At 40.6% G+C, this 19,161-nt stretch overlaps 1 protein-coding gene across 2 annotated transcripts in view; it reads left to right on the top strand.

Moving 5' to 3' along the window:
• Window positions 1–19,161, top strand: part of HECTD4 (HECT domain E3 ubiquitin protein ligase 4) — a 190,945-nt gene that overhangs the window by 91,675 nt on the left and 80,109 nt on the right. The window contains exons 18-33 of one of the 2 annotated variants that reach the window (XM_060170214.1): window positions 881–1,005; window positions 2,569–2,722; window positions 3,181–3,281; window positions 4,870–5,068; window positions 7,184–7,303; window positions 8,429–8,533; window positions 9,610–9,773; window positions 10,377–10,610; window positions 11,608–11,800; window positions 11,994–12,098; window positions 12,568–12,656; window positions 13,043–13,218; window positions 15,675–15,810; window positions 15,904–16,045; window positions 16,135–16,301; window positions 18,782–18,928. In XM_060170214.1, coding sequence (XP_060026197.1) covers window positions 881–1,005; window positions 2,569–2,722; window positions 3,181–3,281; window positions 4,870–5,068; window positions 7,184–7,303; window positions 8,429–8,533; window positions 9,610–9,773; window positions 10,377–10,610; window positions 11,608–11,800; window positions 11,994–12,098; window positions 12,568–12,656; window positions 13,043–13,218; window positions 15,675–15,810; window positions 15,904–16,045; window positions 16,135–16,301; window positions 18,782–18,928 — 2,357 coding nt within the window. Of the gene's footprint in view, window positions 1–880; window positions 1,006–2,568; window positions 2,723–3,180; window positions 3,282–4,869; window positions 5,069–7,156; window positions 7,304–8,428; window positions 8,534–9,609; window positions 9,774–10,376; window positions 10,611–11,607; window positions 11,801–11,993; window positions 12,099–12,567; window positions 12,657–13,042; window positions 13,219–15,674; window positions 15,811–15,903; window positions 16,046–16,134; window positions 16,302–18,781; window positions 18,929–19,161 lie in introns of both variants that reach the window. The other variant, XM_060170213.1, reaches the window with a different exon arrangement.

Genomic DNA, 19,161 nt, shown 5'->3' with positions numbered 1-19,161 from the left:
TCAGTTCAGAATTCCTTTTCTCTTAATGATAAAAATATCTAAATAATACCCCAAAAAGACTCCAGAAAATTCCAACAATGAAAACCAATGTTTTTTATTTGAAAGGTTAAATGTTATAAGTTCTTAATTAACCCATGAAAGGAAATACTCTTGGTAAAGGCAGAGTAGGCTGGCTTATCTAGGAATTCTGGGAAAAATAAAAGATATAGATTTCACCTAAAGGGTTAGTCTGGTTGTATTTTTTTTTTCCCTAATAGAAAATAACTGTAAACTAAACATTTCTATGATCTTAACTAGTGTTTCTTAACACATTATTTAGTATTTGTACTCCCGTGAACTCTCCAATAGTTATTTTTAATGTTTAATAGCCTGTAACTGCCTGCTACTTTAGTTGAATTTTTTAACTTGCCTCTTTTCAAGTGTAATGGTTTAAATCATTAAGTAAAAAGGTCACTTGTACTGTTTCAGAATGTTGTGTTTTTGTCTCATTTTATTCACCGCCTATACATGCGCCTTTTACTGTTCTGTTTTTCTCTTTAGCTATCCTCATACCACCCAAGGCAATCTTCCACCTGGACATTTTCTGGGCTGGCCACCGGGAGCTCTCTTGTGCTGGAGGGGATGGGAGAAATGCCTTTTCTCCTGGGGACTCGGTGTGCTCCCCGTGAAATACTGCGTATTTCTGTCAGCACTCCAGACCTTAGCCTCCCAACTCAAATTGTTACTTGCCATCCTAGCGGAACTTACTGCTTTGGGCTTATTCTGGCCACCTCATTATTTAATTTGGAAATGCATCATTAAATACATCATTTCATGTTGTCATTGTAAGTGTATATTCATCACAAAGCTTAAAAATAATTTTATGATATTTTCTACCTAGGAGCTAAAGGTCAGTATTTTGGCTCTTGCCACCCAAATCCTGACTGGATGTGATGAAGTGTTGGAAATGCTACAGCAGGTCACAACTGCCCTCATAAATAGTGACATAGCTGACCGGGAGCAGAGGTGAGGAAATGGGTTGTGAACTGTGACCTGCTGCCATTCAGGAAGAAGAATTTGCTTATGAAAGGGAAATCTTTTAGAAGAGAACATCAAATGTTCATTTAATATAGAGGGATCTTTGTGAGAACAGATTGAAATGGCAAGTGTTTCAAAGCCAAACACAGTTGAACTTTCAATTAATGGTGCTTTTAGGTGGGACTGGGCTGACAACCACGATCTAAGGGTAGCAAGGTAGTGACAGACCCATCGTCTCTGTCACTTGGGTCTTCTACCATCAACACTCCCAAATTGGCCTTTCCTTTAATTATCTAACTCAGCACTATGTGCACTTAGTTCCCTTATGGTAAGTACTTTAGGGAGGTAGAAGTGACTTAGTGATACAGATAATTAACTGCTATGCAAAAGACGACACTGACATGATATCTCAAGATTTTACGGTAATTTTATTTCTCCAAATACAGGAGTAATCTATGTATAGGGTAAACTTCTCTTTCCTGGTATTAAAGCTCTTTCTCCATACTCCCCATTAAAATTTCTGCTGTGGTTTGTTGTCAAAGATGAGTTACATCCTGTGTTCATTGATGATTTCAGTGTTGAGATACTGATCTGAAACAATCATGCAGTGTGTTTTTCCTCCAGTAACCCTGTCTGTCCCATGTCCCTGTTTCTCGCCTACTCCCAGAGAGTAGGTGGGCAGGTTGGAACTGAGAACAATATAATCCAGAAAGGTGTTGCACTGGGGCTTGTTAGGACATGTAAGGTTCACTGCTGGCACGTGGTGCAGATCTGCCCTGGGGAGGAAGTACAGTCTGAGAGCTGGGGAGACGTGGGGGTTGTTTCCGGTTCCAGCCCCAGTACCCTAAGCAGTTTTAGAGAATTTACATAACACACATGTTTCTTCGGGTGAGTCATATACCTTAATTCTTCTAGCAGAGGATTGGGATATTAAGAGTGTGATTTTAGGTGATCATTTCATAATATACACATATATCAAATCATTAATTGTACACCTTAAATTTATACAGTGATGTTAGTTATATATCAATAAAACCAGGAGGGAGAAAAAGAACGTGATTTTAAAGGCAGATTAAAAATCTGCCTGCCTCTGTCCCCGACAGGAACCAGTTTCTCTAGGTCAGAAGTGGGTATCGCTGCTCTGGGCAGCTGAGTCAGTGTTGTAGCCATTCACTGGCTCCTTATCAGAGACTTAGTGCAGCACTGTGACCTGCAGCCCCAGAGGCAAGGAGACTTGGCAGGTGGTAACTAGAGTAGCTGTTTGCATTTTAGAACCCATTTATAAAGTGCTTCGAAGGTGCTGTGAAATGCACCATGTAAACTTTTTGGGGGGCAAAATCACAGGTTGGAGGTGAAATCTATTACTAGATTTCTGTTCTCTCCCTGTCCTTCATGGTAGGTGGGAAATTTGTAGACTGAATTGCTGTAAAGGTAAGTGCTTAGCTAGTTTAAGGAGGTGCAGTTTAAGAGAATTTGTCAGATAAGAATGATAATAGTTTCTTTACATGCTTGGGAACTGCTTAAGCTGTGTGTTTTCTTGAACTTTCGTAGGTTAAAAGGCTTGGAACAAGTTACTAAGGCTACTATGCTCGGTCACCTTCTTCCTGTGTTACTGACCTCCCTGATGCATCCAAATTTACAGACTCTGACCATGGCCGATGCCCTGATGCCTCAGCTAGTGCAGCTGGTACTTTATACCAGTCAGGTATGATCCTAGGCGTGCCAAAGTGAACTGCTCTTCAGGAGCAGGAAATAAAGCGAAATAAAGGTGGAATGAAGAAAAACACTGTGTCGTAAAAATAAGCTGAAATATTAAAGGAAAACATTTAATTTGTTTGACTGAATTACTTACTGCAATCTTTTAACAAATACTGATTGCCGGTCAGCTGTAAAAATGCTGTCTACGATGCAGCTGAGATCCTTTCATTATATTTAGTCTCCTGAGCCCTTGCTGGATATTGGTAACTAATATAAATGATATATTCCATTCCAGTGTTAAATAAAACAATATTAAGTGGTCTAAGTAGCAAAGCATTTCTTAGTGAAAGAGAGCAGGCTAGGATTGTAAAAAGATGATTTAAGTGAGAATTCTGAGTTTGGCTGTAGTACCATCCCAACAACTGACAAGTAAGCACTTTAGGACATGATGATTTTGTGTTTCAGACGGCTTTGCTGCTCAAAACCCAGTGTCCGGTTTTTGCTGAGGTGGGCTGTTCCCCATGTGGTGCATCAGACCAGAAGGGCAGGCTGTTCCCTGATGAGAGGTAAGGGATGCTGCTTCCTTGCAGGAACCTCTGCCACGTTTTCTTCTGGCGAAAGCCTAGTACTCCTTTTACAACAATGATTTTTCTAACTGGGAAAAGAAGGAGACTTCAGGGGCAAAATTTTACAGATAATTAGAGAATTGCTTTGGAGATTATAGGAACAGGTTAGAACAAATTTCCCCACAGATCAAGAGATTAGTTCAAAACTGAAAAGTTCTCATATACAAATAATGGAGATGTTTGACTTTGGCAAACAGTTTGACAGTTTTTTAAAAAGTAAACCTACATCTACCATATGACCCAGCTATTCCACTTCTAGGTATGTGCACAAAAGAAAAGAAAGCACAGATTCTTTGTGAAGGTTCATTAACAGCTTTAGTTAGAATAGGCCAAAACAAGAAACAACTCAAATGTCCATCAACAAGTAAAGGGGTAACACACTGTGGTATAGCCATACAATGGAATCCTACTCAGCAATAAAAAGGAATGAACTACTGATATTTTCAACAACACAGATGAGTCTTAGAATACTTATGCTGAGTGAAAGAAGCCAGAGCCACCTAAGAAGTACAAACTGTATGATTCTATTTATGTAAAGCTCTAGAAAATACAAAGTAATTTCTAGTGAAATAAAGCAAAGAAGTGATCACCTGGATTACCAAGAGGATGGAGGAAACTTCACAGGTGTAACATATGGCCAAACTTACCAAATTGTACACTTTAAATATATGCCACTTATTATATGTCAATTACATCTCACTAAAGCCGTCTTTAAAAACATTGATCAGAAAGGAAGGACTTCGAGTTTCTCTAGAGCAGCGTGCTGTCCAGTTGAGCTTTGTGCGGTGATGAAAATTTGTATCTTTGTTGTTCGATGCTGTTGGCCACGGCCACGTGCTGTTACTGAGCACTTGCTATGTGGCCAATGTGAACAAGAAACTGAATTTTACACTGTGTTTCATTTAGATTCAACTTAAATGGCCACATTTGACGAAGTAGCCCCCACATTGGATAGCGCAGAGCTGAAAGGGAGTAAGAGAAATCCACAAGAGCTAAGTTTAGGATACAGGAGTTTGTATTCCACAGTCTTGGGCTGTGAAGTCCTTGAGAGTTCAAAGACAGTAGAGAAGAGGACCTTTGAAGGCACTTTAGTAAAAATTATAGTAAAAGTAGTCATGCAGTCTCATGGGTTTTTCAACAATTGACATTTAGATATAAACAAAGGAAACTTTACAGGACACTTCCTGTGGGATTTGGAAAGTGGCCAATCTTAAAGGTCCTTTAGAGTATCTTCCCCCCCCCACCCCCTACCCCCGAGGAATTTTAAATGAGAGTTGGCAAGATCTTCTCCTGGATATGAATTGGGATTCCCCCTTGAAAAAAGGGGGGGAAAATGCAAATATATTGTCTAACAAAGAAAAAAGAACCTTAGATACAGGAATGTTAAAAATGTTTCTGGTTACAGTGCTGTCATACTGTATGTTGTGGAAAATTAGAGCAAAATTTCTTAACCTTTTGTATTTTATTGTGTATACATTTTCCTTTCCTTGCTGTTAAGTTCAATCACTTTCTCTTTGTCTGGTTTTAGAATGCTGGAAGAGAAGGAAGAGCCAGGGTTTCTCACTGGTTTAAAGATTCCTGCTCCATGGGCTGCTGGGAAGACTGTGGAAACAGTCCATCCTGTCAGAGACAACTATAAATTTAAAGAAACTGTCCATATCCCCGGAGCTCGCTGCCTATACCTTAGATTTGATAGCAGATGCTCTTCACAATATGACTATGACAAAGTAAGCAAGAACTGATTTAGTATTGGTTTCACCTCTAATAAGCTGATTTCTTAGATGCTTCTTATTTTTCTTTGCTGCTGGTCACCATTCTTGACTTATTTCTGTCTGCAGATACCTCTTAGGAGAGCTTCTTAAGATAATGCCTTGAAGGGTAGTGACTGGGGGAGTCAGAGCCAGCACCTCTGCAGTCTGAGAACAGTGTTTTAATGATGTGTTGAAAGTGGACTTTTGTAAGCTTTCAAAGATGTAGATCCAAGTCAAAGGAAATTTTCTTTTCCATGCTGTTTCACTCTTGCCTTCCCTCGGTGCTTGGAATTCCTGTAGATGTGGGTGTCCACTCATCTAAAAAGGTCTTACTGCCCAATTCTTGGGGCTTCTCATGTATCTTTTGGGAGAAGGTGGCTTTTTAGAAGGGTTTCAGATGTGCCTAGGATCTGGTTTATATTTATTTAAATTATTTGTTCTTCTTTGCCATTACCTCAGGGCCCACATAGATTTTGAGGAAATATAGTTTCCAACCTAGTGGCTGAACAATTATAAGTAAAAGGAATCATGTTAGGGGTTGAAGTATTTTCTTCTGTCTCTAATTGTTGCATTGTAAACCATCGTGTTGAACTTACAAGGAAAGGCTAATGAAATTGTGATGTGTAATGTATAAGAACAACTGAAGGATCGTCTGATAGTGTTTTATGTACACAGGATTTTTTTTTTGTAGATTGTTAGCTATCTTGTCTTTTTCTCTGAACTATAAGGGCAAATGGTCTTAAATCCCATCAAGGGAGAGTTTTAGGGTAAAAATAGGGAACTTCTTAACTGTGTATACTGAGATGGTGAAACACATTATTGGGCAAGTTATAGAATCCTCTTTCCCCTTATCTTTTAGGGTAGTGAATATTCCCAGATGTCTGGAGGGGTTTAAGACTTGCCCCTCAAACTCTCACCTTAGCTGGAAGCAAGAGAATTTAGAAAATTCTTTAGTGGGCCTTTCAAAAAATATATCTCCTGGCATCAGTCTTTCCCACTTCACAGCTCCTGGCAGTAGCTACCCCCATTTCCTACATTCAAATAATATGACTGTTTAAAATGGAAATGGAAGAGGTTGCCATTTTAGAGGGTGTCATTTTGTTTCTCCTTTAAAAAACAGTAACTTGCATCTTCTGATGTAAGCTAACCTCCACGTGCTGTAGACATTAGTGTTAAATGTGGACTACATGGACGAAAGTAACTCTTACTTTTCCAGTGGTCCCTGGCTGGTGTCCCCCAAAGGTGCAGAAGGGTAAGAAATCACAAAATGATTAAGCATCCAGGGCTAAAAGTGCAGCTTTTAGATCCAAACTGAGCTCAGAGGTGGTCACAGTGTGCAATACAAGACAGAATTAGGTATTTACAGAAGCCAGAGCCTTATTCTTCCTATGAAAGTATTTGAGTGCCAAATGATGTCTAAATGTTTTTTCCTCCATATTAGAAAGTTGGTTAATTGTATATAAATGAATAGCTTTCATTGAAGAAAAATATTGATACATGAAAACTGACCCAAGAAGAAGCAGCCCCCTTTCTGGCCCAAATTTGTGTCATTTCTTTTTATACCATTAAGCAACATTCTAAGAATATATGGCTTATTTTCAATTTGTTGCATTTTTAAAAAATCCTTATTCATTGAATTTTTTTTTTTTACTTTCATTTTTTATGTTAGATATAACCATCTTGCCATCTGTATTTGTTCACTTTATTAATTTTGGGGAGGATTTAAGGGGGCAAACTATACCTGTTATTAATGGGCTATATGTCATTACTTAGGATTAAAATAGCTACTTTTAAAAATACATATAATAGCTGAGTATAACTATTTTAATGTGAGGTCCCCAAGCCAATTAAATTGCAGTAATATTTGATACTACTCTGTGGCTGCCCTGTAAATACCAATGGCTGGTTGCATCTAAACAAGTATCAGTTATACTTAAAAAAAAAAAAAAAATCGGGAAATATTAGTTATACTGACACCAGTGCGTGGTTATAAATGTATTTTTAAACAAACATTTTTTTGCAGCCTTTTTATTTGTAGATGTTGTTTTTGTTTTTCTTTTACAGTCTAACAGTATATTTTCTGTTTTGAAGTTGGTGATATACGCGGGGCCTAACACAAACAGTAGGAAGGTTGCTGAGTATGGAGGCAACACACTGGGATATGGCAGCCGTAGTGTCTTAGGAACTGGTTGGCCGAAAGACTTGGTGAAGGTATGGTATCCAGGCACATTTGCTTCCTAGAAAAGAAAATGAACTTGCATTCCCCGTGGGCCCAAGTATTAACTCTATTTCTAGAAGACATTTGCCACGGGGGTTTTGTTGAGGTGGGGCTACCTCGGTAGGCCTGTAAACTCACTACTTTGTTCAGAATGACCCTCCTTTCACTCGTAAGGCATCAGACCCCTATCCGCTCCAGAACTTGTATCTATCTGTTCCATAGGTTACTCCATGGGCTGAGGTTGTCACAGCATTTCTTTCCCTGTCCATTGAAAGGACTGCTAGTTCTTCCCACTCACTTATTCTCTAGACTCCCTTATGATGGGTGTCCTAGAACCATAGGGCCATTGCCGTTTTAAAATGTGGAATCAGTGTTTTCAAATGAATTGGGGCCTTTGGAGCAAAAATAACTATCCATTCTCAGACTGATGAGATTGGAGCCATGCTTTGTAATGTGGGCCCTTGAACTATAACATATCTACCTAGAATATGAATATGGACTGAAATGCCCACTAAAACCTGAAAACCTCTCCAGAGTCTGCTCCCAGAGCCTTTATCTCACATATATTATGTACCCTCTTTAATTCAGCCATAGGCAGCAAGTTACCTCCAGAGGTATAGTCCAGATGCGTCCAAATCTGGATCAGCACAATACTTTTAATTGTTCTCTGATTTCCTGCATTTTGTTTCTTACTCATGGTATTGATTCAGCAATACAGAGCAAAGTCTTTCATCACTCTGTGTTCTTCAAGCTAATGGCTATTTGCCCACCTTATTGGCACAAGTGAGGTGGTGAGATGGAGGAGGCGGAGGGCAGAAAGTGTAGAAATCTGAGGATTTTATTGAAATTACGTTCAAGATTTGATCTTTACTCTGATCCTGCTATTGGGCAATCGTGGCCATTTCACAGATGCCTCATTCCCAAAGCTACCTGGTCAGGAGAGACAGCTGAAAGGTTGGCATCCAGATGAGAGGGGATGGAATTTGAATCAAAAAGCGAGTGAGAAAAGAAGTGAAATGTTGGCTGTGGTCCTTCTGAAAGTAAATCTCTGAAATTCATTGCTCTCTTGAAAATTGTGTCTTGTTTTTAAAGTGCATTTTCCCCCCTTAAATTTTAAGGTGGAAGGAGATACAGTCACCTTCTCCTTTGAAATGAGAAGTGGCCGTGAACACAACACTCCCGATAAAGCTATGTGGGGCTTTGCTTGCACAGTTCGCGCTCAGGTACTTGAATCTAACCACTGCTGTGGGCATAGTGTACTTTTTCCTGTGTGCCTTGGTTATGTACATCATATTTGCCTTGGAAACGAGGCAAAATATGAGCTGCTGTTTCATCCATCTCTTCCATTTGGCAGCAGTAGACCACTAATAGAAGTAGTAGTTGTATGGACTAAAACTAGCTGGGACCTAAAATCAATACAGCACCACAGAAAGAATCCCTTGCTAGGGGCTCCGTCTTCAAAGCCTGGAGAGGTGGTCTGCCTCCAGCATCTTTCCAGAGGGTGAGGAAGACTCGAACACCTGGTAGAAGTGAGCCCTTGGATTCTGGGTTTTAAGAGTAGTAGAATCGGATTATTTTTATTCTGTTCCCAAAGGCTCTTCTTGCTAGTCTAGATCTGTCTCTGCTTAATTACTCATGTTACACTCTGTATATAGGTTTAATCTACTCCTTTTAACAGTACCAGTTACCTTCCTCCCAGGAATCTATTTAAATAAATTAAATCTATTTAAATAAATTAAAACGTATTTTCAGACTTGGCGGTTGCTTAAGTTTAACCAAGCCAAGGATCTCTGGAGTGGGATTATCTGCTAGAATGTAAGCTCCATGAGGGCAGGCCTCTTTGTTTTGTTCTCTGCTTTATCTCAGGCACCTAGAACAATGGCTGGTACACAGTAGGCACTCAATAAATATTTGTTGAATGAATTCAATGTAATCATTGACAGCATCTTCGTTCAAGCACAGAATGGAGGTGACAAAATGAAATAGTGATTTATACCTGGATAGGTACAGCAGAGAGGAAGCTATCCAAAAAATCTTGCATGTGATTTATGCTGTTTCTAATATGGAGTCTTACTGACTCTTCTGTCTCCAGAATTGTGTTGAGACTTCACTCTGTGGTCATTCCAGTGCCGCCGTCTATCTACTCATGGTGTTGGGTGCTGTCTCTGTGTCCCGTAGCAATGATACTTGATACTGCTCCATGAGCCCCTGTGGTTGGGGACAGTGCAGTGTGGTGCAGCGCAGGTGAAGTGCTCCTCCGTGTAACTGACCAGTCTGGTTTGCCCTGTCTGCATTGTAGGAGTCTTCAGAGGATGTGTCGGGAGGCTTACCTTTTCTGGTAGACCTGGCTTTAGGTCTGTCTGTGTTAGCTTGTTCTATGTTAAGAATCCTATACAACGGACCAGAAATTACCAAAGAAGAAGAAGCCTGTCAGGAGCTGCTGCGGTCCAAACTTTTACAAAGGTAAGAAAAGGCTCAAATTGGACTAGTTTTGCTCGCAAAGGAAAAAGGACTTTATGTGGAAAACTACTTTTAGTACATTTCCCAGCTGATTGTGCCTACTGCTTGCCAATCCATGGGTTGGATACCATGGGTATCGCTGTGTCTAAGAAATAAGATGAAGATTACATCAAAGTGCCTTGTGGTCCTTACTTTACTAAGTTTGAAATTACACCCATGATCTGTGTAAGCTTTTCTCCAACCCAAATACTGTATACTTAAATTAAAGAATCCCCAAAAGGATGGGAAGATGGACAATAAAGCAAACATAGCAAAGTGTTCCTTCAGGAATCTTGGCTGTGGGTATATGAGTGTTAGCTGTGTAATTCTTCCAACTTTTCTGTATATTTAAAAGTTTTCATAATAAAATGTTGGGGAGGAGGTAGAGTCCCAAAGATGGGGTTTCATATAATGCTTATTTTTCTTTAGCCTCTGGAGGAGGTTTGATGAATAAATACTTAATACATAATGTGATCCTTCAAATGTTGAATATCGATATATCTGCAAACTTCAAGTAGCTTTCCAGATAGAAGAGGAAGTGAAGAATCTCTTCTTCTTTATGTTCAGGTGCCAGTGGCAGGTGGAGGCCAATGGTGTGATCTCCCCTGCCCTTACTCCAAGCCCGTCTCCACTGCCTCTGACCATTGAGGAAGACAGAGAATTCACTTACCCCTCTGACGTCCTCGTGCCTCCTGTTGGAAACTACTTTGACCTGCCCCGGATCAGGCTGCCTCCAGGAATCATGATAAAGCTCAGGGAAATTTCCGGGCGTGCCAGACCTCAATTTAGACCAAGTATAAAGTATGTTGCTATACAGCACTTTATTTTCCCAATGAAAAAATGTTTAAACAAGCGAAGGGGGTGTGTTTCTTCTTGTAGTCTAGCAGATGAACCTTTCATTTTACATGTACTTGATGAATGTTAACCAGGTGCTCTGGAGAGTACCCCCAGGTGGTGTTCCAGGTCGGTGGGTTAAAAGCGTGGGCTCAGCAACGTTAGTATCGCCTGAGAACTTGTCAGTTCTTGGGCCCCATTTCACACCTGCTGAATCAGAACCTCTGAGGATGGGGCCCAGTAGTAATCTGTGTCTTGACAGGTTTTCCATATGATTCTGATGCATGCTAACATTTGACAAATTCTAGGTTTTTCTCAGGTGGTTTGACCTTCTACTTGAAGGTAGTCATCAACTTTGGTTTCCATAGGGTCTAGAGACATTTCTTTATTTTCAACGCCTGGAGAGATGGTAATCTTTAATCTAGAATGTGAGGTCTTGCAGTTACCAGTGTCTTTGTGGTATTCTAGCTTAAAGTTAAGTCTGTTTTGCAGGCCTCTGCTCTGCCTTCTGAGGCAAGATTGGCCATTTCAGAGAGAAGAATTTGAAGAATAGATGAAATTTAACGTGAAAAAATACAAAAGCACCATTGTTTTCAGCCCAACATCCATACGCCCAAAATACTACCAGCCATAATACTGCATAAAATTAATTGGCAGATACATCGTGCCAAAGATCTTTTATTAAGCTCAGACCTATTCCAGCTCTAATATAACACCAGCTCAAAATATACAAATCATAGAAAATGAAGTCTGTTTAATTTTGATTTTCAGCTTCATTGGCCAATGTCAGTTTTATCAGGTAAATATATCAAATTATTGCCAACTTGTAATAAAGAAAGTGTGGTGAATATTTAACATACTTAAATCAAAGCGTACACTCTTCCATCTATAAAATACAGTATTGGTAAGTTGAGAACTTACCAATTCTAGTCATATAGCTGACTGGTTTCCCTTGTGATCGCAGAGAAGTAATCCAGCCAGACGTGATGGAGGAAATGGTGGTATCATGTGTCATTAAGCACTTGAACTTGGTTGATGCACTGCAGTCCCTAATAAATTTCCAGTATCAAGAAGAACATGCTGAGGAATATGATTTATTGTGTAAAATCATGGGAGAGACATTTAAGAAACTCAATGCCATGGAGAGACAGCTGCAGGTAAGTGAAAGTTAAAACATTTAGATGTCTCTTATAACTGTGGGAGATGACTTCTTTCCTAGAAATTTAATGAAGTTTAAAAAGTGATCTGAATTTTAAAAAGATTATTGCAACTAAAATTTCTGAATTTACAGATTGCATTTGTTTTTATTTTGCATCTAGTTTCACGTTGTTTTATATTTTAATGTGTCAGAGTGTTGCAGAATTGGAACAGAAATGGCAAAGTGAGGTTGATGATGCCACACAGGGGAAACTGGAGAACAACATGCCTTTCTTCTATGATTACCATTTTAATGAGGTGAGCAAGCTGTATGACTCATCACTGGGGCATTGCTATTTGTAGTACAATGGTATATACTGTGTGCGTAGAGATAACATCATTTTTAAAATGTTGCATACCTTGAAACATATCCATTGTTTAAAAAGGGTTAAATAAGGTTGATTAGATTAGCATGTCAATGATACAAAGAATAAGTTACTCCTTATTAAGTTTTATAAAGCAGTTATCATCATTATCAAATTCTGCTTTCAAGCCTTTAAAGAAAAATAAAAGAGTTATAAGCACTGAAGAAATCCCCAGAAAGTAGTCATTGCCATTTTTAATCATTAAAATATCAAATAGTAACTTACAAATGTGCTTCTGGTGTAGAAATATGGACCAAAGGTGGGTTTTTTCCCTGAAATTTTCTGTTCCTTTTAACACGTACAGTAAAACTCAGTTTTTGCAGATTCTGCATATGATCTTTTCTTGATTTTTCCTTCTTTAGAACAAAATGAAAGAACTAGAACTTTTGTGTTCAATGAAGGAAGTCTCCTTTGATGGAAATGATCTTGAAAACATGGTCCTGTCTCTGAGGTTAGTGATGTTAGTAACTGTGTAAAGCTAATTTATCACTTTGATGCTCAAAACAAAATGCAAAGATCTCATCTCTTAACAGATATTTTAAAAAATATTGTGCATTCAACTAAATATTTTAGAGTTGGAACTTATTTGGTATTTGGAAACTTTGATTTTAGCCTTCAGAAGTTAGCAAATAGGCACTTGAAACTGGGCAAAAGGAACTAAAACTGGCCACAGTTCATAGCACGGCTCTCCTCGGATGGGGAAGGGGGAAGGCGAGCAATATTTATCAGATTACTTTTGCTTAGGTTCCCCTCTATCTTCTCATATCCTTTGTAATGAAACACTTTAGTTTTGGTAAACCAGAGGACAACTAAATGCACATCAGTCTTTCTTTATAGGGAGAAGTTCCTACAAGAAGTGAATTCTCTTATTCAGAAACCCTCGCACCCACTGGCTAAAACGAAGACGTTAGTGAAGAGTCTAATGAACCGAGCTGAGCTGTTGCTGCACGTCACCATTGCGGCCCAGTCCGGCCTCACAAGAAGCATCTCAGGGACCCCCGCAGAAACACCGGGTACTGCTGACAGCCAGCCCTGAAAGGCTGTCTGCGCTAGTCTGTTCATAAAACATACATCAGCTGCTTTAAAAAAAAAAGAAAAAGAAAAGAAAATCACTCTTGTGTACTCGTAGAAAGGAAAAAAAGGAAATTTCAACTTTTTAATTTTGCCTTTTACTTTTTCCAGCCAAGAAGTACTTTTCATTGAATTCATGTGGTGTTTTGTGAGTCATCTGAGCATCAGGGGTGCCTCATCATTTGCCTTGTTTAGTTTTGAGGGGAAGCATCTAAGGAGCCCAATAACATGTATTTTTATAATCCCAGTGCCCCTCATTTTTAGATTATGGATTGCCATTTTCATAGTAACATATAATTAGTCAACATTGTGAATCCTGGAATGCATCATATTTTTCTCTTTACTTGAAGCTGAGTTTGCATTTCCTCTTTAGTAATTATGTGGAACCTTCTAGCATGAATTTCCACTATTAATTTTTTTCCTGGTCACATTCTTTTTTAAATTATTTTATTTATTTATTTGTGGCTGTGTTGGGTCTTCGTTGCTGCGCGTGGGCTTTCTCTAGTTGCGGCGAGCAAGGGCTACTCTTCATTGTGGTGTGCGGGCTTCTCGTTGTGGTGGCTTCTCTTGTTGCGGAGCACGGGCTCTAGGCATGCAGGCTTCAGTAGTTGTGGCTCACGGGCTCTGGAGTGCAGGCTCAGTAGTTGTGGTGCATGGGCTTAGTTGCTCCGTGGCATGTGGGATCTTCCTGGACCAGGACTCAAACCCGTGTCCCCTGCATTGGCAGGCAGATTCTTAACCACTGCGCCACCAGGGAAGCCCTCCTGGTCACATTTTAATTGCTAGCCTGAAAACGCATTTCTCAGGGAAATCAACGAGTCTTCTTACTTAAGCCAGATCCACACACTGGGCAGAGCCCATAATAGCAAGTGTTAATTCTTACCCTGAGAGAAGAAGTCATAAACATGTTCTTTTCTTCTTTTTTTTTAAAAATTTATTTTATTTATTTTTATTTTTGGCTGCGTTGGGTCTTCATTGCGGTGCGCGGGCTTCTCATTGCAGTGGCTTCTCTTATTGCGGAGCACAGTGCGCGGGCTTCAGTAGTTGTGGCGCACGGGCTTAGTTGCTCCGCGGCATGTGGGATCTGCCTGGGCCAGGGCTCGAACCTGTGTCCTCTGCATTGGCAGGCGGATTCTTAACCACTGTGCCACGAGGGAAGCCCATAAACATGTTCTTAAATGAAAGACTCCATGTTGTCTAGACCCATTGCCCGATGGACACTGTGGAGCAAGTGAACTTGTTTTCATCCCATCTGATTGCCCAGGGCTCCTCTCACTAGGGAGAGAAGTCTAGGATGACTCCCAGGTTTCTGACCCCAGTAATAGGGTTCCCCTGCAGCAGGGGAAGCATGCCAAGTGTGCAGTATGAACACATGCTAAGATGGTCAGCTACACCATGTCCCTGGCCACATTAGCCCGTGTTCATTAAAGGTCCCATGAAAGACTTACCCACTCAGTAAGCCTGGTGGTGCTTTCCAAGAGGCTTTTGGCATTAGAGATGATGAACCAGTAGTTTCCTAAGAGATAATGTCCTCAAAAATTATAATTTTTTTAGATTGAAGCTATCTAACCATTTTTAAGACAGATTCAAAATGACCTCAACTTTCTTAACATCTTTTTTTCTTTACCTGTCTTCACATGCAGTTTTGTCTGCTTCCATTAAAGTGTTCCTTTACAAAACAACTATTTCCTTGATAGAAATGTATATCTTATAGGAAGGGCTGGTCAGATTCTAGCTAAAGTGTGATATTTACTCACATCAACTATGATCAAAGCAGAGGTATCACCAAATGGCAGTAAGTCAGCTAAATAAAGCCAGCATTAAAGGGGGAACAAAGGCCATCTCTAAAAAAGGATCTGGATTTATTTGAATTAAGATTTTTTGCTTCCAGAAATTACTTTCTCTGTCTTCTCTTGCTTTTAGGAATGCTTAATACTAAAGTTAACACTGATGGTTTATGAAATTAAATGAATTTTTCAGCCTTTCTTTGGAAACCCAATTTGATAAAAAGAGTTTAGTTTTTCAAGATAAAGTAATTTTTAACCTTGATATTCGAGGTTTTAAACCTCAGTATTCAAGGTTTTAAAAAATTGGCCTAGGGAATTCCCTGGCAGTCCAGTGGTTAGGACTCTGCACTTTCACTGCTGAAGGCCTGGGTTCAGTCCCTGGTTGGAGAACTAAGATCCCACAAGCTGTGCGGCACGGTGCCCCCCGCCCTCCCCCCAAAAAAATTGGCCTAAAAATCATCTGTGTGCTGTGCTAGCTGGTTTGGTGGCTGAACTGGAAAGCAAAGATACTCTTAGACAGTTCGGTGGTTCCTTGTTACTTTTCGCTGTTGCTGCCATCCTTACAAATAGGATAGCAGATATGTCAACGTTCTTCTTCCTTTCTGTTCCAGCTTGTAAATCAGCCTCCGAAACAAAGGTGATATCTCATGCTGTGCGGCAGCCTGTTTTTCTTCGCAGCATGTCGGCTCCTTCTGACCTGGAAATGATTGGTAACGAAGATTTGGAATTTACTAGAGCAAATCAGAGGTAAATAGCTAATGGCCAAGGTCGGATTCCCACCTGCGGCTGAGTGCTGTCATCGCAACACACTCCCTGAGCGGCTTTCTTGTTTGGCTGTAGGCGGCGCCACGTGACCAGCCACCGCAGCAGCTCCTTCACGCTCCTGCAGTCATTGGCCATCGAGGACAGCAGGGATAAGCCCACCTACAGCGTCCTGCTGGGGCAGCTGTTTGCTTTCATCGGCACCAACCCTGACCAAGCTGTACGTCACGTTTTGCCGACCACAGGTGGATAGCACAAGGGGTTGTGTGACAGCAGGAGTCAGGTGTACTTCCTTTTCATGCGTTTCAGGTGTCCAGCAGCAGCTTTCTTTTGGCTGCGCAGACAAGGTGGCGGCGGGGAAACACTCGCAAGCAGGCGCTGGTGCACATGCGGGAATTGCTGACGGCTGCCGTGCGAGTTGGGGGAGTGACACATCTTGTGGGTCCGGTGACGATGGTCCTTCAGGGAGGACCCAGGTCAGTTGTTTCTGTTAGTTTATACTGTCCTGTCTGGAATGGGCAAAAGCCATTCCAGAGATTACTCTTGGAGCAAGATCTTAGATTTTAATGTTTTCCCATAAAATAATATACTTTAACAAAACTGGTACAGGATTTAATTTTAAAAATTCAGCACATATAACAGAAAGTAAGTCTCCTTCCCTTCCCTTCCTAAATTCCACTCTGTTCATTAAGAGCTTGTTGTATCAACTCTGCATACGTAATAGCTATTTCATTCTCTTTGTATGCTTAAGTGTGTATGTGTATGATTTTTTTAAAACTCAATTCAGATTATATTACACAGGCCTTACTGTAATCAGTTGTTTTCCTCAATATATCTTGGATATCTGTGTCTTTTCATGTTAATATGTATAGATCTGCATTATAGCTTTTAAGAACTTCATGGACCTCAGTTGTATAGATGGTTATATTTTATTTAACTCATCCACTACTGATGGACACATAGGTTCATTTATTTATTTATTTTGTGGTACGTGGGCCTCTCACGTTGTGGCCTCTCCCGTTGCGGAGCACAGGCTCCGGACGCATAGGCTCAGCAGCCATGGCTCACCGGCCCAGCCGCTCCGCGGCATGTGGTATCCTCCCAGACCGGGGCATGAATCCGTGTCCCCTGCACCAGCAGGTGGACTCTCAACCACTGCGCCACCAGGGAAGCCCTAGGTTCATTTATTGTTTCTTTCTCTCTTTCACTTTCCCTCTCCTTCCTTTCTTCCACCCTTCCTTTCTTCCTTCTTTCTGTTTTGGTTTCCTTTTGCATTAACAATAGTGCTGTAGTCAACAACCTTATATCCCTATATTTTTGGTGCTTATTTTTACTAGATCAAATTTCTTTTTTTTTTTCTTGAATTTATTTATTTATTTTTGGCTGCGTTGGGTCTTCATTGCTGCACACAGGCTTTCTCTAGTTTCATGGAGCGGGGGCTGCTCTTTGCTGCGGAAGAAACAAAATTTTAGTTCTTGCTCACATCCATTGCAGGTCTGTCTTGGCTCATGGTAATCACAGAGAGCTCAGGACAGAGGAGGAGACCACCATCTCGAAAGCTTTCAGGGCCCTTGTCAGAGCTCTGGCTCGTTGGCCAGACTAGTCACATGCCCACCCAACCGCAGCGGTGCCCAGAGGCGTAGTGAGTAACACTAGTGACTGCCACAGCTTACTTCCAGAGTAGTTTCTCTGTAACACTGGCAGCATTATTCCTTTTTCCCTCATTACATTTCCCTCATGACATTATTAATGCCATGTGTCAGACATCTAAAAAAAAATGCAGAAAATCCCAAAGTATAAAATAAAAATGACCTGTAAATCTAGCATCTTAAAATAAAACCTATTTATGTTTTAGTGTATTTGTTCAGTCTTTAGTCTAACCGTAGTGATCTCCTATAATGTTTTTAGTGCTCGGATAGCACTGCATCATATCCCTGGACCTTTTTTAAGCCAATTTCCTATTTTTAAGCCTTAGTTTTTATTTATTTTTACTATTATAAACAATATTATGTTGTATATCTTTGTAGATAAGTCCGATAGTTCCAGTTTTCAACTAACATTAATTGCCATAGAATCTATCCCAGGTTGTGTTTTTACATTGGGAAAGTCTTATTTCCCAACAGGATTCTCACATTCTGCTCATAATCAGAGTACGAACTTGCAAAGGACGCTTCGCTAGTTTATTTGTGTCTTGGTTTTCTCACTAGTGCAATTGTATTTACAGTATTCAGTGCTGCATGGAATGTCGTAGCCATGCCTCAAATGAATGGTTTCATTATTAAATAAGTTTGGGAAATGTTGGGTGCCATTCTCTTGCTCCTAGAGATATGAAAGACTTTAACCTTAAAAGGTTCTGAGTAGTCCTGCAGTGAGGAACCCAGCTTACCTTTACCTAACGTGGGATTTCCCAGACTTTTCTCTTTTTTTTGGCTGTGTTGGGTCTTCATTGCTGCACACGGGCTTTCTGTAGTTGTGGCGGGCGGAGGCTACTCTTCATTGCAGTGCGCGGGCTTCTCATTGCGGTGTCTTCTCTTGTTGTGGAGCATGGGCTCTAGGCGCACGGGCTTCAGAAGTTGTGGCACACAGGCTCTAGAGCGCACGCTCAGTAGTTGTGGCACACGGGCTTAGCTGCTCCATGGCATGTGGGATCTTCCTGGGCCAGGGGTCGAACCCCTGTCCCCTGCATTGGCAGGCGTATGCTTAAGCACTGCGCCACCAGCGAAGCCCTCCCAGACTTTTCTTGAGTGTGGGCGTTGTCTTTGAGGCACACTTAGAAATCCTGCCCAACAGCCTTCTGTGATCCTGCAGTTTGGGAAACACTGATCTCCAAGATTCCTTCAGTTCTGGATTCATCTAGACACTCTTGGGTTTCTCAGAAGAACTCTCTTGCTCTTGTGTTCACTATCGCCGTTCTTGACATGGTTGAGGAAGTCTGAGCTTTGGTTCTGTTCCCTAGAATTGAAGAACTAACCTGTGGTGGGATGGTCGAGCAGGTCCAGGAAGCCTTCGGCGAGACCATGACTTCTGTTGTCTCTTTGTGCGCCCGTTACCCTATCGCTTGTGCGAATAGCATCGGACTCTTATGTACTATACCTTACACCAGGTAAGCAAGGAAATGCTTTTTATTGTTAGTAAGGTACACCACAATGTAGTTGATTAAACAGAAATATTTTTTAATTAAAAAATTGGATTTTTTGGTTTTGATTATCCAGTGACACTATCACTCTGATTAAATGAGCTTGTCTCCTGACAGACACTTAAAGTTACTATGTAAATTCCTTATTGTTGAGTTCCTGCATGATCAAATGTGGATCCCCATTAGGGATTATATTACAG

The sequence above is a fragment of the Lagenorhynchus albirostris genome, chromosome 14, assembly GCF_949774975.1.
Source record: "Lagenorhynchus albirostris chromosome 14, mLagAlb1.1, whole genome shotgun sequence".
Taxonomy (NCBI): Eukaryota; Metazoa; Chordata; class Mammalia; order Artiodactyla; family Delphinidae; genus Lagenorhynchus; species Lagenorhynchus albirostris.
This window is presented reverse-complemented; position numbering and strand designations above follow the sequence as displayed.